The 15,978-nt window shown below is 40.1% G+C and overlaps 1 protein-coding gene across 1 annotated transcript in view; it reads left to right on the forward strand.

Moving 5' to 3' along the window:
• The window catches only part of LOC148478156 (embryonic protein UVS.2-like), a 180,350-nt gene that overhangs the window by 27,109 nt on the left and 137,263 nt on the right, over positions 1-15,978 (forward strand). The window contains exons 2-4 of the mRNA XM_088455860.1: positions 2,488-2,633; positions 2,770-2,874; positions 3,458-3,468. Coding sequence (XP_088311986.1) covers positions 2,488-2,633; positions 2,770-2,874; positions 3,458-3,468 — 262 coding nt within the window. The remainder of the gene's footprint in view (positions 1-2,487; positions 2,634-2,769; positions 2,875-3,457; positions 3,469-15,978) is intronic.

Genomic DNA, 15,978 nt, shown 5'->3' on the forward strand with positions numbered 1-15,978 from the left:
ACGGACAGTTCTGTCAAATCACATTTGACATGTCACTTCCTGTTCGCTGTTCTACGATCGACTGAAAAATGACCGCAATCAGACGTACGCACATGCGCACTGTTACACCGATGCATGCGTGGTTGTACAACATCGGCTGACTATGAACGAGCGGCCGCTTACGAGCGGCTCTGAATGAGGGCCAGAGTGTACTCATAGATATATAATTATTAGAGGTACACTGAAAGAAACATCCCAAACCAATGGTTATAAACATTAGCAAATACAGTGATCGAATGGTGATAGATCCCCTCTTGTTGCGGGTAAAAATGATTTGAATAAAGTAAAGTAGCTGTTATAGTCACCAGTGCGGACCCGGGGTCCGCACTGGTGACTATAACAGCTACTTTACTTTATTCAAATCACACTGGGGCTGGGGGGATTGAGGCTGAAACACACTGGGGCTTAGGAATGGGGTTGAGACACACACTTTGGCTGGGAAGAATGAGGCTGACACACACTGATGCTGAGACACACAATGGGGCTGGGGGGATTGAGGCTGATACATACTGGGAATGGGGAATGGGGTTGAGACACACAACTGGGCTGGAGAATGAGGCTGACACACATTGGAGCTGGGACACATGGGCTGAGACAAACAATGGGGCTGGGTGGATTGAGGCTGATACATACTGGGGCTGGGGAATGGGGATGAGGCACACACTGGAGCTGAGGGGAATGAGGTTGACACACATTGGGGCTGGGAAATGTTGTTGAGACACACACTGGAGCTGGGGAATGGGGTTGAGACACACAACTGGGCTGGAGAATGAGGCTCACACACATTGGAGCTGGGACACATGGGCTGAGACACACAGGGGCTGGGTGGATTGAGGCTGATACATACTGGGGCTGGGGAATGGGGATGAGGCACACACTGGAGCTGAGGGGAATGAGGTTGACACACATTGGGGCTGGGAAATGTTGTTGAGACACACACTGGAGCTGGGGAATGGGGTTGAGACATACACTGGAACTGGGAGGAATGAGGCTGACAGACACTGGGGCTGGGGAATGGGGTTGAGTATTTACTTGTTCCTAAAGAAACCCATGTGTTAAGGCGCATACACACATAACAATTTTGTAACTAACACTTTTCTGTCAGATTTTCCCTTCAAAAAGTGAACGATTTTTTGAAGTGTAATGAACGATTTTTTGAACGATGAATGAATAATGTTCCTTCCCTTAATAAAAATCGTCATGTTGGACAGTCTGAAATGGACGATGAACGATAACTACAAACCGGAGTGCGCATTTGTGAGTGTCGTTCATCGTTATAACTGAAACTGAACGTTTTTTGAACGATTTAACGATAACAACGTTATCGACCAATCGTTCAAAAAATCATTACGTGTGTATGCACCTTTACAGATAAATATTCCCAACAAAAATATTCTCATGTCTTCATAAATCTTTAGTATATTTTATGCTTTCTGTTTTGCACTCAGAGATAAATACAGTATATTATTTATTACATGTGCACTTATATTTCTAGAAAGAACAGATGCAAAAGACCCTCATGATACTGTATATTCTGCATGATTACTGAAGCTAATAAAGGTATCAACATATTGCTAAATGCATAACTACAGTAGTATATACAATGTTCAAATTAAAGATAGTGCTATAATAATTTTAATAATAATTTAGGTTGATTATATATAGTCAAATCTTAATAATGGTCTTTTAAACTATGTTAGTCATTGCACTAAAGCAACTTTTGAATACAAAATAAGGACAGTGTTGAATTAAAACAATAACGTGACAAGATTATTACTCACATTAGAAGAACCTATGGATGTTTACCTCCTTTTCTAATTAATGTAGGCATTAAGGTACCAGTAGAGGAAGGCGACATAATACATACTGGACGCAGCGCCATCAGCTGTACAAATTGCATGTGGCCTAAATCTGAGGATGGGACTGTCCCTGCGCTGTACACCTTTTTCTCTAATTATAGTGAGTTCTCTCTTCCTTACATCATACTGAAGTAATCAAGGATATTAATACTTACATTATAGTCAAATAATTATGCAATTTTCAGAGGTGACAGAGAATTAATCTCTTCACAACTTCTATGCAAGAATTTGAGTCCTTGACCTGTGTGAGGCTTATACCTTGGACAACAGAGAAGGATTACTTCTCCATTGCCTCTTCACAAGGGTAGGATCTCTATGTCATAGAGGAGTGTTTAGTGATAGATGAAAAACTATTAGTCCGTTTAAAAATTTCTAAGTTTTCAAAACGTTGAGGTTGTGTGTAGGTTTGCACACCTGGGGGGTACATTTACTAAAGGGTGTTTTGTTAAAATTGCCAGTTTACCAGTAGTTTTGAAATCAAAATAACCCATAATAGAAGTAGTTATGGCTGGCGAGATACTGTAGCTCAAACAATATGCTGTCTGAGCTAATGTGTGAGGCTTATCAGAAGGTGAGGACTCCTAACCAGTGGTGGCTCCAGAGGTGGGGCTGCCTACTCTAACACTTCAAACCAACCAACCGCTGTACCCAGGCCTGACCCAAATGTGCCCATTGGCCAAAGGAATGGACTGAGTATCTTGGATGTTGCCAAAATTAACCAGCTTTACCAGTGCAGTAAGTATTGACAGATATATAAATACTATGAGATGATTATATCTGTCACATATACAGTAAAGTGCATCCCAATGATAAAATAACTATTTATTTCACCACATCTACTTCAACTTGTCTTTTATGTCTTTCTTCATAGATGTTTGTGTGGCTTTGCTTAATGAACAGAGTGGAACTTTGAACTCGGCCAACTACTCCTCCAACTATACAAGTAACACCAGCTGTGTTTGGTTGATCAGACCCCATATGGACAGGTACAGTAATGACCGAGTGCAACAGGTTATATGCAGAAACAGGTTTTAAGTTTATTGGTGCCAGCACAACACATATCTAAAGTCAGCTCAGTCACATTCAGCCATGCAATACAACTGAATGATATAGTTTAATTTTCAATTAAGTATTTGGATTTGATGTGTTAGGATAGGGCTATACAAGGTACAATCCTCAGCCAGTATGTATTTATGTGTAATAATATAGCACAACACACACATAGGAGCTGATGCATATGTAACAAAAAACAACCATTGTTATTTTTGCTTTAACTACATTATTAATGCATTAACCATATTGTGAAGTTGAAGGGGGTCAAGTGATTATACGTTATTCCAATATAATCTCAAATACAACAGGTGAAACAATATTACAGTTAAATTGTTGGCCTAACATTATTCCAGACTATCAGTATAATGTAGTACTTGGAGAAATCTAGCATATGAAGAAAACCATGTAACAGAGACATGGGACATTGTAGACAATGGTGTCATATACTCGGTTTTATGCTACTTAATGCTAAGGTGCAATGCTCCATTTTACATATGTACAATAACCAAGTGGTTATGTCCTGTAGGTGATCACATCCTCTATGTTATAAAGACAAGTTTGGCAAAAAGTACAGTATGTATATTAAGTCACATTTTTATTTGTAAAATGAAAAGGGAGAGGTTAGAAAATAACATTTACTAGTAATTGTGTGACTAAAAGGCTGGAAAATTGAATATGTTAAAAAAATAATAAAAAAAAGGTCACCTTAGTGATATAGAGCGCACTTTTCCGTCAAACTTAAAAGTGACATGTGCCCTGCCCACTCTCCTTCCACACCATGCCCACTCTCCTCCCTCCCCGGCCCTAATTCCACCCTAAACCCACCCATATCACTCCTCCTGACTCCGTTTTACACCCCTTTTTATATAAATTTCATATAAATTTCGATATCCCATTAAAATTAACCGGATATGCGTTGATATTAATGTGGTATCAAACTAATGGCATTTTTTAATATGTGTTATGCGTAATGCGTTATTGACAGCGTATAATGATTATTATTATCCCTTATAAGAGTAATAAGCGGACAATCGAAAACCTCAGCATGTGACACCGTATGGCTAGCCGGAAAATGCGGATGAAAAGGAGTGTATTACATGGTATTAAAGCCGGGTAGTTATAGCGGCGTTGATAAGTTTTATGCTGCAAATAACGGCTAGTTTAAAAGGTCCGATATTAAAAAAAAATAACAAATTTTAAAAAAAAATAAAAATGGCTGCATACATGGATGTGGCGAAATTTCACAACTCTGAATACTTAGATATATAAACGTTTTACAGGATTTCATGTACAGCTGAAATAACATACGGCAGAATGATTAAGCGTACGCCATGTGAAATGATTCCCTTTAACGTATTGAGAATTTGAGACCACGCAGGGCGAATACTTTAAACCACATAAATCCATCATAGCATTTAGCCATCTGAACACGTATGCTGCTCCAAATATAAGGATATATTTCAGAAAGGCATCGATCACAATTATTCTGGGGCATATTTGTAATACATATGGTGGTTAAGCTATGATGGGCAGTTTTTTACACTGAAGAGCTTCAAAGCAGCCCAAAATTTGCAGATGGGAGAGAATGCAATCTGCCTTGGACCAGTATATTGGGAGGAGTAAGGCACTCCAAAATTGCAGATGTGGGGAGAATGCATTATAACCTTTGGCCCAGTTGTTTGTGCCATACCCCACCCAAAACAGCTGACCAAAATTGCAGATGAGATAGAATGCCATTAGACTTTGGCAGGGTGTTTGGATGGAGTACAGCCCACGACGCCCACTTGTTTGATGTTGTGCTCAGATATGATTTAACACTGCAATTGTGAAATTGTACTTATGCGAAAAAAACTAAAGTATTTAATCAGCTGTTCAGGATACAGAATTATACCACATAATGAAATATAACTATTAGATATTTATACAAGTACAAGCCACTATAAAAGGAATAAAGACATTACTACAATGGGTAGTAGAACATATTGGTATTTTATTTCTAAAACATTCACACATTTTTTCCCATATTAGTGTATCACAATATATGTGCACGTAACTTGTAAAGGTTTATTCATTATCCCACATAGGGTTTTTGTCTCTCAGAGTAATATATCCTATTTTAGACAGTGCTAATAAATGGTATATTTCAAGTAATTTTGGTCCAACTGCATTGGCATTTAGACTTGATTTTCAAATGCCGAAATGTCAGATAAATATATCGCCCCTTTTTTCATAAGAAAATATAGCAAAAATATTTTATTCTGATGATGCAAAGCCAAACTGGGACGTGACATTATCGCCACCTAATAACGACAGATGATTAAAAATGTACGTTCAATTTAAAGCAGTATAAATATATTGGGTTGAAACCGTGCGATAACACATATTGACACATTTATGGGGCTGGAATGCCATCTAGTGGTCTATAATATAATATATATATATATATATATATATATATATATATATATATATATATATATATATGTAGAAGAAAAAGAAGAAAAAAAGGGGGGGGGTAGCACTCACCAGTCTTCTTAAAAACATTTCTTTATTACATCTCAGTAAAAATTTTACAGCATATCAAAATCCGACGTTTCGATTTTGATATGCTGTAAAATTTTTACTGAGATGTAATAAAGAAATGTTTTTAAGAAGACTGGTGAGTGCTACCCCCCCCTTTTTTTCTACTTTTGCATGAAGAGGATTATTGTGATCCCATATGGATGTGTCACCCCAGCAATTTATTATTGAAGACGAGAGTGTGGACCTATTTGGACTATATATATATATATATATATACACACACACACAAACACACATATATACACAACTGCGTAAAAATATCTGTCTATAACTTTATCTATATATAGAGAAAATAAAACTAAAAAAAATAAATTTATATATATATATATATATATAAATCCCAATGGTGGCACTCCAGATAAATAAATCACAGACACAGCATAGCTATGTTTAGCAACGTTTCAGCGCTCCTGCGCTTTTATCAAGCTTGATAAAAGCGCAGGAGCGCTGAAACGTTGCTAAACATAGCTATGCTGTGTCTGTGATTTATTTATCCGGAGTGCCGCCATTGGGAATTATATACAATGGAGGTTCCTGCTTGCAGGCATTTGCTATGGAGGGCACCTGGTGAAGTTATATACCGTACCTGTGGAGTGCCGGGATTTGGATACACACATATTATATATATATATAAATATATATTAGGGGTGAACGGGTTCGGATTTCTGAAATCCAAACCCCCCCAAGCCCCCCCGATCCGAGGCCGATCCGAGTCAGGCTCGACTTTTCCCGCCTGACTCGGATCTGAAATCGAGGCAAAACGTCATCATCCCGCCTTCCGGGTCTCGCGGGTTTTGGATCCTATATAAGGTACCCGCGTCGGCACCATTTTCTCACTCGGCTATGGACAGTGAAGAGGGAGGGTGGGAGTTAGGGCTGGCTGGGCTGTGTAGTGTAGTGTAGTGCAGAGTAGTGTTGTGCTGCGCTGTGCTGCTGTTGTCCATAGGGGCTGTGTCCACTACTTCAAAGTCCATAGGGGCTGGCTGTGTTGTGCTGTGCTGCTGTTGTCCATAGGGGCTGTGTCCACTACTTCAAAGTCCATAGGGGCTGGCTGGACTGTGTTGTGCAGTCAGTTGTCCATAGTGTCCACAACAAAGTCCTGTGCAGTGTCCCAGTCCTAAAGGGGTGCTGTAGTGTTGTCCAGGGGGTGCTCTGTCCATCAGGGGTGCTCCCCCCAAGTGCTAAAAAAAAATATATTTTCTCTGTGTTTGTGAATTGTGTGCGCAGTAGCCGCACGTGCATCAACAAAGTAGTGCCAAGCGTGCGCCTGTGTAATAAGTAAAGGGCCGGCTGGCTTGACCATTAAAGGGTGCTGTAACCCCCAAAGTACACTCCAAACAAAATAAAAAAATATTTTCTGTGTTTGTGAATTGTGTGCGCAGTAGCCGCACGTGCATCAACAAAGTAGTGCCAAGCGTGCACCTGTGTCATAAGTAAAGGGCCGGCTGGATTGACCGCTATAGGGTGCTGTAACCCCCAAAGTACACTCCAAACCAAATAAAAAAATATTTTCTGTGTTTGTGAATTGTGTGCACTGTGGCTGCACGTGCATCAACAAAGGAGCAGCGCCAAGCGTGCGCCTGTGTCCCATAAGTAAAGCGCCGGCTGGCTCATTTCTTAAAGGGTGGTGTAACCCACAAAGTGCACTACTCTACAGCAAAAATAAAAAAATATTTTCTGTGTTTGTGTGCGCCTTAGCCGCACGTATATATCAATATAACATAAATGGAGGACCAAACTTTCTCCGATAAAAATAAAATAGGGAAAGATCAAGAACCACTTCCTCTTAGTGCTGTTGCTGGGAGTTGTTCATCATCCCAGAGAGGAAGAAGGAACACCACTACTTTTACTAAACAATTGACCCTCCAACAGTCCCTAGCGATGAGGATGAAGTACGACAGCAGTCATCCTGAAGCAAAACGTATAACTGAGGCCTTGACTGCTATGTTGGTGTTAGACGTGCGTCTGGTATCCGCCATTAGTGCAGTGGGATTTAGACAATTGATGGAGGTAGTGTGTCCCCGGTTCCAAATCCCGTCGAGATTCCACCTGCATCCTCAAAGCAGCAGCGACAAGCGTGCGTCTGTCTGTTAAAGGGTGGTGTAACCCTCAAAGTGCGCTCCACAAACAATAAAAAAATTCTTCTTTTTTTTTCTGTCTTTGTGAATTGTGTGGGCTGTAGCCGCACTTGCATCCTCAAAGCAGCAGCGACAAGCGTGCGTCTGTCTGTTGAAGGGTGGTGTAACCCTCAAAGTGCGCTCCACAAACAATAAAAATATTTTCTTTTTTTTTCTGTCTTTGTGAATTGTGTGGGCTGTAGCCGCACTTACATCCTCAAAGCAGCAGCGACAAGCGTGCGTCTGTCTGTTAAAGGGTGGTGTAACCCTCAAAGTGCTCCAAAAAATAAAAAACTATTTTTTTTATGTGTTTGTGACTTGTGTGCGATGTAGCCGCACGTGCATCAACACAGTAGCAGCGCCAAGCGTGCGCCTGTGTCATAAGTCAAGGGCCGGTTTGGACATCTGGTCCGGACTGAAGGACGTGCCAACAATTTCTGACAAGTCTACTGTCACTGCATATGATACTGTCCTCAAAGCAGCAGCGACAAGCGTGCGTCTGTCTGTTAAAGGGTGGTGACACCCTCAAAGTGTGCTCCACAAACAATAAAAATAGTCTTCTTTTTTTTGTGTCTTTGTGAAATGTGTGGGCTGTAGCCGCACCTGCATCCTTAAAGCAGCAGCGACAAGCGTGCGTCTGTCTGTTAAAGGATTACATCGGTGACAGCATCCAAGTAGGCATGTCAGACAGTCCGTACCTGTACTGGCAGGAAAAAGAAGCAATTTGGAGGTCCCTGTACAAACTGGCTCTATTTTACCTGAGTTGCCTCCCCTCCAGTGTGTACTCCGAAAGAGTGTTTAATGCAGCCGGGAACCTTGTCAGCCAAAGGCGTAGGAGGTTGCTTCCACAAAATGTGGAGAAGATGATGTTCATAAAATGAATTATCAACTCTTCCAGGGAGACCAGCCTCCAGAACGTACAGAGGGACCTGTGGTTGTGGATTCCAGCGGGGACGAATTAATACTCTGTGAGGATGAGGATGTACACAACACTGAAGAGGGTGAGGAATCGGTGGATGAGGACGACATCTTGCCTCCGTAGAGCCAGTTTGTGCAGGGACAGATTAATTGCCAGCTTGTTTTGTGGGGGCCCAAACGAACCAATAATTTCAGCCACAGTCGTGTGGCAGACCCTGGCACTGAAATGTTTGGTTTGTTAAAGTGTGCATGTCCTGTTTATACAACATAAGGGTGGGTCGGAGGGCCCAAGGACAATTCCATCTTGCACCTCTTTTTTTTCTTTGAATTATTTACTGTTTGGGGCCTAGTTTTTCAAACTGCCATCCTGTCTGCCACTGCAGTGTCACTCCTAGATGGACCACGTGTTTGTGCCGCCCACTCGTATCTCTTAGCACAGTCATCCAGCTACCTCGGTGCAACCTTTTGGATATAAAAACACTATTGTGAGGTGTGAGGTGTTCAGAATAGACTGGAAATGAGTGGAAATTAATGTTACTGAGGTTAATAATAGCATAGGAGCAGAGAAACACACAAATTCTGTGATTTTAGCTGTTTTTATGCTTTTTTTTTTTTAAAAATACAGATCCAAAACACAAAACCCAGAACCCAAAACACTGAAGGGTGGTTTTGGCAAAACCAATCCAGATCCAAAACACGAAGAAAGATCCAGATCCAAAACACGAAAAGTGGCCGGTGCACACCCCTAATATATATATATATATATATATATATATATATATATGTCATTGTGGACCGGCACTCCACTATACTAGTGCAAAGATGCTCCTGTGCCCTCTGCAAAAATGTGAATAAGTGAGTCAATCAGCGGCACTAGGAGACTCTGTAAAAGTTTTCTTTAACGTGACACCGGGTGGTGTGATGTAAGATGTCACATTAAAGAAAACTTTTACAGAGTCTCCTAGTGCCACTGATTGACCTCACTTATATATATATATATATATATATATATATAAAATGCAAAATTGCCGGCACTCCTCTTTACAAGATGGAATACTGCGCCCGGTGCCTTCCCCGTTACTTCTCCTGGTTTGGGGAGGAAATTACAAAATGCTGGAATAGGCGTCACTCGCGGCGTCTTAGATAATCAATCTTCACATACTCGTAATGTGTAAATCACATTACACATTACGAGTATGTGAAGATTGATTATCTAAGACGCCGCGAGTGACGCCTATTCCAGCAAAATATATATATATATATATATATAAATATAAATCTACTGGGCAACATATTGAGAAAATATGTACATTAATAACTTAGAGCAAGTCTAGGCATGCCCAGGGAATATTTTTAATGTTCTTTTTGAAGTGGTAATGCTAATATTTGGTGAATTCACAATATATGCAACATTCCACAAATATTAGTTTAACCGCATCATAATTAGTATTAAAATGTAGGTTATAGACTATGTAACATAGTATAAAAATGAAAACATTTTAAGGACTGTAAAAATATATTTTTTAGCGTTAAATTTTTAGAACTGACCAAAAGTGGGCTGTTCCATTTTCGCACTTTGTGTGAAGTCATTATATATTGTGCCTTTACACAAGTAGCGTTGTGTCACCATAAAGCCTCCTATATAAGTTGGTAACAGGGGCCAAGTAACCTCAGTCTGAGGTTGACGGAGGACCGCAGCCATGAACTAGCCAGCTATCAGGTACTATTATGTCAATGAAATATTGAGTATTGAAATATTGATTGTGTGTGGATATAAGAGTCATAGGTTTGAAATATTGTTTGTGTGTGGATTACTATTACTGAAATGAAACATGATATATGAAAGTTATTATACATTTTGTTAAATAGTTAGGCAGGTTGATATACATTGAATTATTGATTGTGTGTGGATTTAAGACTCTGAATTATTAATAATGTAATGAAAATATGCACTAATTGGTAATAGTGCTTTTACTGCATGTGTGATGTCAGGATGATATTTTATAAGTCGGTGCATTAAGATAATGGCAAACACAGTTTGAATTTTTACCACAAAATGGGGATTATTTTGATATGTGAGCTGGCCAAAGCTCGTATTTATGTGGAAATTTGTCATTTATATGCGAACGCATCTGGATTTGCATAAACATCTCGTTCATTGGCATAAGTGTTTTTACAGTATGTGTGATGCTGAAATTATAATGACAGTGGTTTTTACTATAGATTTGTGCATAATTTGCTATAAAAGTTTATCCGAAGTGTATTTGCTATAAAAGTTTCTCTGAAGCATAAATTGAATCTTCTTTATGCAGTTGTGTGTTTAATCATTGATGTATTATTGTATTTTAATTCTTTGAAATCAGTGAATTATTGCAATATACACAGCCTTATATTTTAAAAGTTGTTATATTTTAAAGTTGCTTTAGTGGTTATTTTAAAAAACGGTACTGTTAATAAAAATTTGCCAATTTATATTTTTTGTTTTAGAAACAAACCAAACAGAACGCAGAGGAATGCAGCAATAACATTGTGTATATTTCCAATTCCGAAGAACTACCTGACCATCAATATCAACCCATGAGGTGTTAGTTAAAAGTTTAAATCATGTGTTCATACATTGTGGCTACGGGTTTTAATTTATTACTAATATTTTAATTTCAGTTATTTACACAATTTCAGGATCTGTAGATGAATATGCGGCAAGAAGGAGTGAGCTAAAGGGCGCCGATTACGTGTTGGTGATTATATTGCCACATTCCGGAATCCTTTTCCCTCATAAGCGGATTTACTAGAACCGCAAAATAGCTGTAAGTATATGAATGATTGTGTGGTATGAAATGTATTTTTAAAACATATTAACTGATTAACCATGGTCGCAAAACCAATGCAAGTATTTTGTGCGAAATGATTTTAAAATTACACGTTTGTAATTCACAGGTAGCCTGACGCTGGAATGCAGAGAAAAAAAATAGCTGAAATGCTTTTACACGGGGTACCAATGTGTCCGCTGCCGTTGCCGGAACCAGAACCACTCCAAGGGCATCCTATGGAGAGTCAGTTAATTAAATAACGTTGTGCGACTGTGGATCTAAAGCAATGATTTTGCCTCTACGCAAAATGTAAATCATAACTGTATATTTAACTGCATTTTTTAAATTTCAGCACTCGATGCAGATTAATATTTTGCTGATACAGAGAAATATTACGATAGGATTGTATCGCATGATGAAGCGTCTGAAGAGGCCTCGGTACGGGCGACCACAGAGGGGAAAACATGTCTTCATCCCGTTGAAGACTCAGACGACTAAAGGGTTCTACCGCGTTGATTCTGAATCAGGCATATTGTAATAATGATCCAAACAAGAAAAAGGCAGGAATGCCGCGCACAATGCTATGGTGTTGTGCAACTAAAAAAAATGGCAAAAATCTGAAAAGAAAACTGCCCTATTCAGATGTTGTCCCAGCTAAATGCTGATGGTTGTCTGTGATACACGAAGATCCAATTATATGTAATAACGATGGTGCTGAAATACACATCACACACATAGCCCCGATGCAAGCGGCAGAGCAAAACAGAACATTATCACAATTCCAGACACCCCGGAGGATGAACATGCAACAGGTACAACTGTTAATATTACAGAGGCTGTAAAAATAAAGAAATCCTGGCGGCTCTCAAAAAGAAAACTTTCTAAACCCACCCCAGCAATACAAACTGACATCATCATAATCCCAGACACACAGAAATCCCCTATATGTATAACTGATACTCAGCAATTCATGCAATGTGATATTACGGTGATAAATAATGCTGATTCCTTGCAGGCTCAAAATCTTATGCCGAGTGAAGTTGCATCACAGGCGGCTGCCGCTGCAACACTGTCAGACGACGTGGCAACCGACCATGATGATTCCAAGTATGTTCAAGAGCTTTTACCAGATGAAGTTGCATCAGCAGCTGATGTGGGATCATCGGATGACGTAGCGAGCGAGCAACAAAATCCAGAACGCATAGACAAAGAGGAAGTATTACAGTATTATGCACTGGTGGGTAGACTTTGTAAAGATGTTACATTTATGGAACAAATAACAAAAAACATGTCAGCACTCGTGAAGAAATAAATGCAAAGCAGTAAAAGACACTCACGTGACCTTGAAAAATTCATCACTCCGTATATTGATGCCACGTCAAAAATCTGATGAAACATGGTCCTTTGTAAAGGAAAATATACTTCACAGTGGTAGAGAAGCGGAGTGGCTAGATGTAATTAAGAATTTGTCACATTGTAAGACATTAAAAGCCGATGTAATGTGGCGGTTGTCAAAAAATTTAATCAGGAAATTAGTAAGGCTGTTGTCAAAATTGTGAAAATTTAAAAATGTTATGGGACAGCGGTTGGCCAAAGGTAGTAGTGAATGGAATGGCGCCTTACTGCAGGAGCCAACACATGTAATACTGCATAAACCAGAATCACCAGATAATAGGTCAGCAAGGTCACCATCACAACAGGGCGATATTGAACACGCAGAATCGCCCATACAGGGTGGAGTGCGCAGCCCCGTGTCACTGGAAAATGAGGAGGCACAGCCTTTTTTTTTAGAGCCCTTTGATAGGTTTCAACGTCACTGCCCCAATTTCAGAGCTGATGAATATCATCATTATCGTTTTGTCAATCTGGGTAGGGTTACATCTTTTGCACATGAACTACAGAAAAAAAGGAATGTGCCCTCCAGCACACTGCAGCTAAATCAAAAATACTTCAATCCTACATAATAATAGAAATTCAGAGGTATTGGTTACATACATTTGCAAATATATGAATAAGCGCTGGGCCAACGTCAAGGCTCCTCTATACCAGCATCCCTAACATTAAGGGGTTCACGTCCGAGAAGCAAGGCATCCCAAAAAATTCCAGCCAAGGACCATCCCCAGGGCATCACACGAAAATGGGAAAAAAGTTGATAGTGAAGTGTAAACAATAGATGTGTAAAGATAAATCAATAAGTGTTAATGAAATGTAAAAGAATTAAAATGACATAAATAATATACAAACGATTAGAGAAGTGAAAAAATATTTTATGTGAATTAAGTGGTGATGCCATTGAATATTTTTTCACTTCTCTAATCGTTTGTATATTATTTATGTCTTTTTAATTCTTTTACATTTCATTAACACATTGATTTATCTTTACACATCTATTCTTTACACTTCACTATCACCTTTTTTCCCCTTTTCATGTGATGCCCTGGGGATGGTCCTTGGCTGGAATTTTTTGGGATGCCTTGCTTCTCGGACGTGAACCCCCTAATGTTAGGGACGCTTTTATAGAGGAGCCTTGACGTTGGCCCAGTGCTTATTCATATATTTGCAAATGTATGTAACCAATACCTCTGAATTTCTATTATTATGTAGGATTCAAGTATTTTTGATTTAGCTGCAGTGTGCTGGAGGGCAAATTCCTTTTTTTCTGTAATTCAGTGTAAACCCCGCCCTTTACAAGCACCTGTAGTATGTTATTAAGCTGATTGAGCAACTACCATATTTTTTGCTTGTATCTTTTGCACATTGCATTCAGGCTGTACATGATGCTATACAGGCTATGCTTGATAGTTTCCTGGTAGGTGTTGACACTAATGATCGCGTTCAGTTATGATTGGATGGTGGCGGTTTACACAATGCCATCTATTCTCACCGTAAGCCGTGCAAAACATTAGATGCAGTCACTTTCTTGAATCAGATAATGAACACACTTCAAAGTAATGCAGAGTTCTTATTATCAGACAGTTTAAGATTTGTGTTCAGTGTTTTTAGGATTAAATCAGGTGGTGCTCTAATGAGGCAGGGCCTAAGGCATATCCCCCACAGTCTTATTATTGAAAAATGCTGACGTGTGCTGTATGATTTTAACAATATCAATAACAATCTGTGTTTGGCTGCTAGTGTCTGCAAGCTTCCGGGCAAAGATAATGCCACTGACTCAGTGATTTGCAAAAGAGCTCAAGAGCTTCATAAAGCAATGATGGCCTCATTCAGAGGCGGTCGTAGGATGCAAGTGGTCGTTCTGAAACAGGGCGGCCGCTTTCATCCTGAACAGCCGCCTCCATGTCGGTCGTTAGGCTGTGTGTTAACACCCACAGCTCTAACGACCGACAAGGGTGATGGTCGCGATGGTCAAGACCATCGCGACCATTCGGGGCTTACGACGAGACCCTAAGGTAGGGTCTCGTCAACCTTAAGCCCCAGGGAGCTTCCTGCTCTGATCGAACAGGAAGCTCCCCACTGACATCACTGATGATGTCAGTGGGGCCGCCCCCAAACGGCAAGTGTTCCGACAGGAATGCCTCCGTTTGGCCAGGCACGCCCCCGGCCCGCCCAGCAAACGGGGCGAGCTGTCACTCAACATCGACAGCTCGCCCCGTCTGCTACGAGACCCCTAACGACGGATCACCCGTCGTTAGCCGGGTCTCGCGCATGTGCACAACGGAGCCGGCTCCGTCGTGTGCATGCGCTGTGGGGCAACATCGAGTCGGTCGTGAGCGCTCAGCACTCACGACTGACTTTGAATGAGCTCCTGAATCTTCCGTATGACAAACCAATTGGATTAAGCAATGTTGTTGTTTTTAAAAAAAACACGTAAAAGCGACAATTAAAATATATTACAACAATGGGAATTGGCGTTACTTTTGCAGAGACTGTCAATACAAAGACAACAATCTTTTTATCTTATGGCATGACAATCACTACTACGGCATTTTAGACATTAAGGCCTTTATAGGAGCTTGTTTCTTTTGCACATTTTGCCACACCGCGTACCACCACAAAAATAGACACGCGTGTCTATTCTTTTGTAAGGCGTGTCTTAGGTCTGATTGCCTTGATCCAGGTATGCCCACACTAAGGTGTTCAGTGTGTAGAGTATTTTGTCAGTCAACCGAACGTTTAGAGACACACAAGTCCCTGGCATTGGCTCAAAAGATGCCCTGTATTGAATGAATTTATTGCGATGGCTGGTCAAAATACACGACTGCGAACCACAACTGTCAGGGTATGAAGTGTCCTATATGCAAGGTATATGTTGATGGCTTTTCTGATCATTTGTGTTATATACAATGCACCAAGCCTGCGAAGCCTACAAAGAAATAAATTTTTTATGATTTTGAATGTATGCAGGAGATGGGTATACACATTCCAAACTAATGTTATGCTCTAACATTAGTGGATGAGGAGTCCTGGGAGTTTCAAGGCACTGCTTGTATTGAGGAATTTGTAAAAACATTCATGAGGCCAACATTTGTGGGGTACACATTCATAGCCCATAATGGCAAACGTTATGATGCGTACTTTGTAATGCGGCAACTGATTAAGGAGAAAATTAAAATTGATGTGCTGGCACAAGGTGGTAAACTG

Source organism: Taudactylus pleione, unplaced genomic scaffold (assembly GCF_031769625.1).
Source record: "Taudactylus pleione unplaced genomic scaffold, aTauple2 ptg000674l, whole genome shotgun sequence".
In the NCBI taxonomy this organism is placed as follows: Eukaryota; Metazoa; Chordata; class Amphibia; order Anura; family Myobatrachidae; genus Taudactylus; species Taudactylus pleione.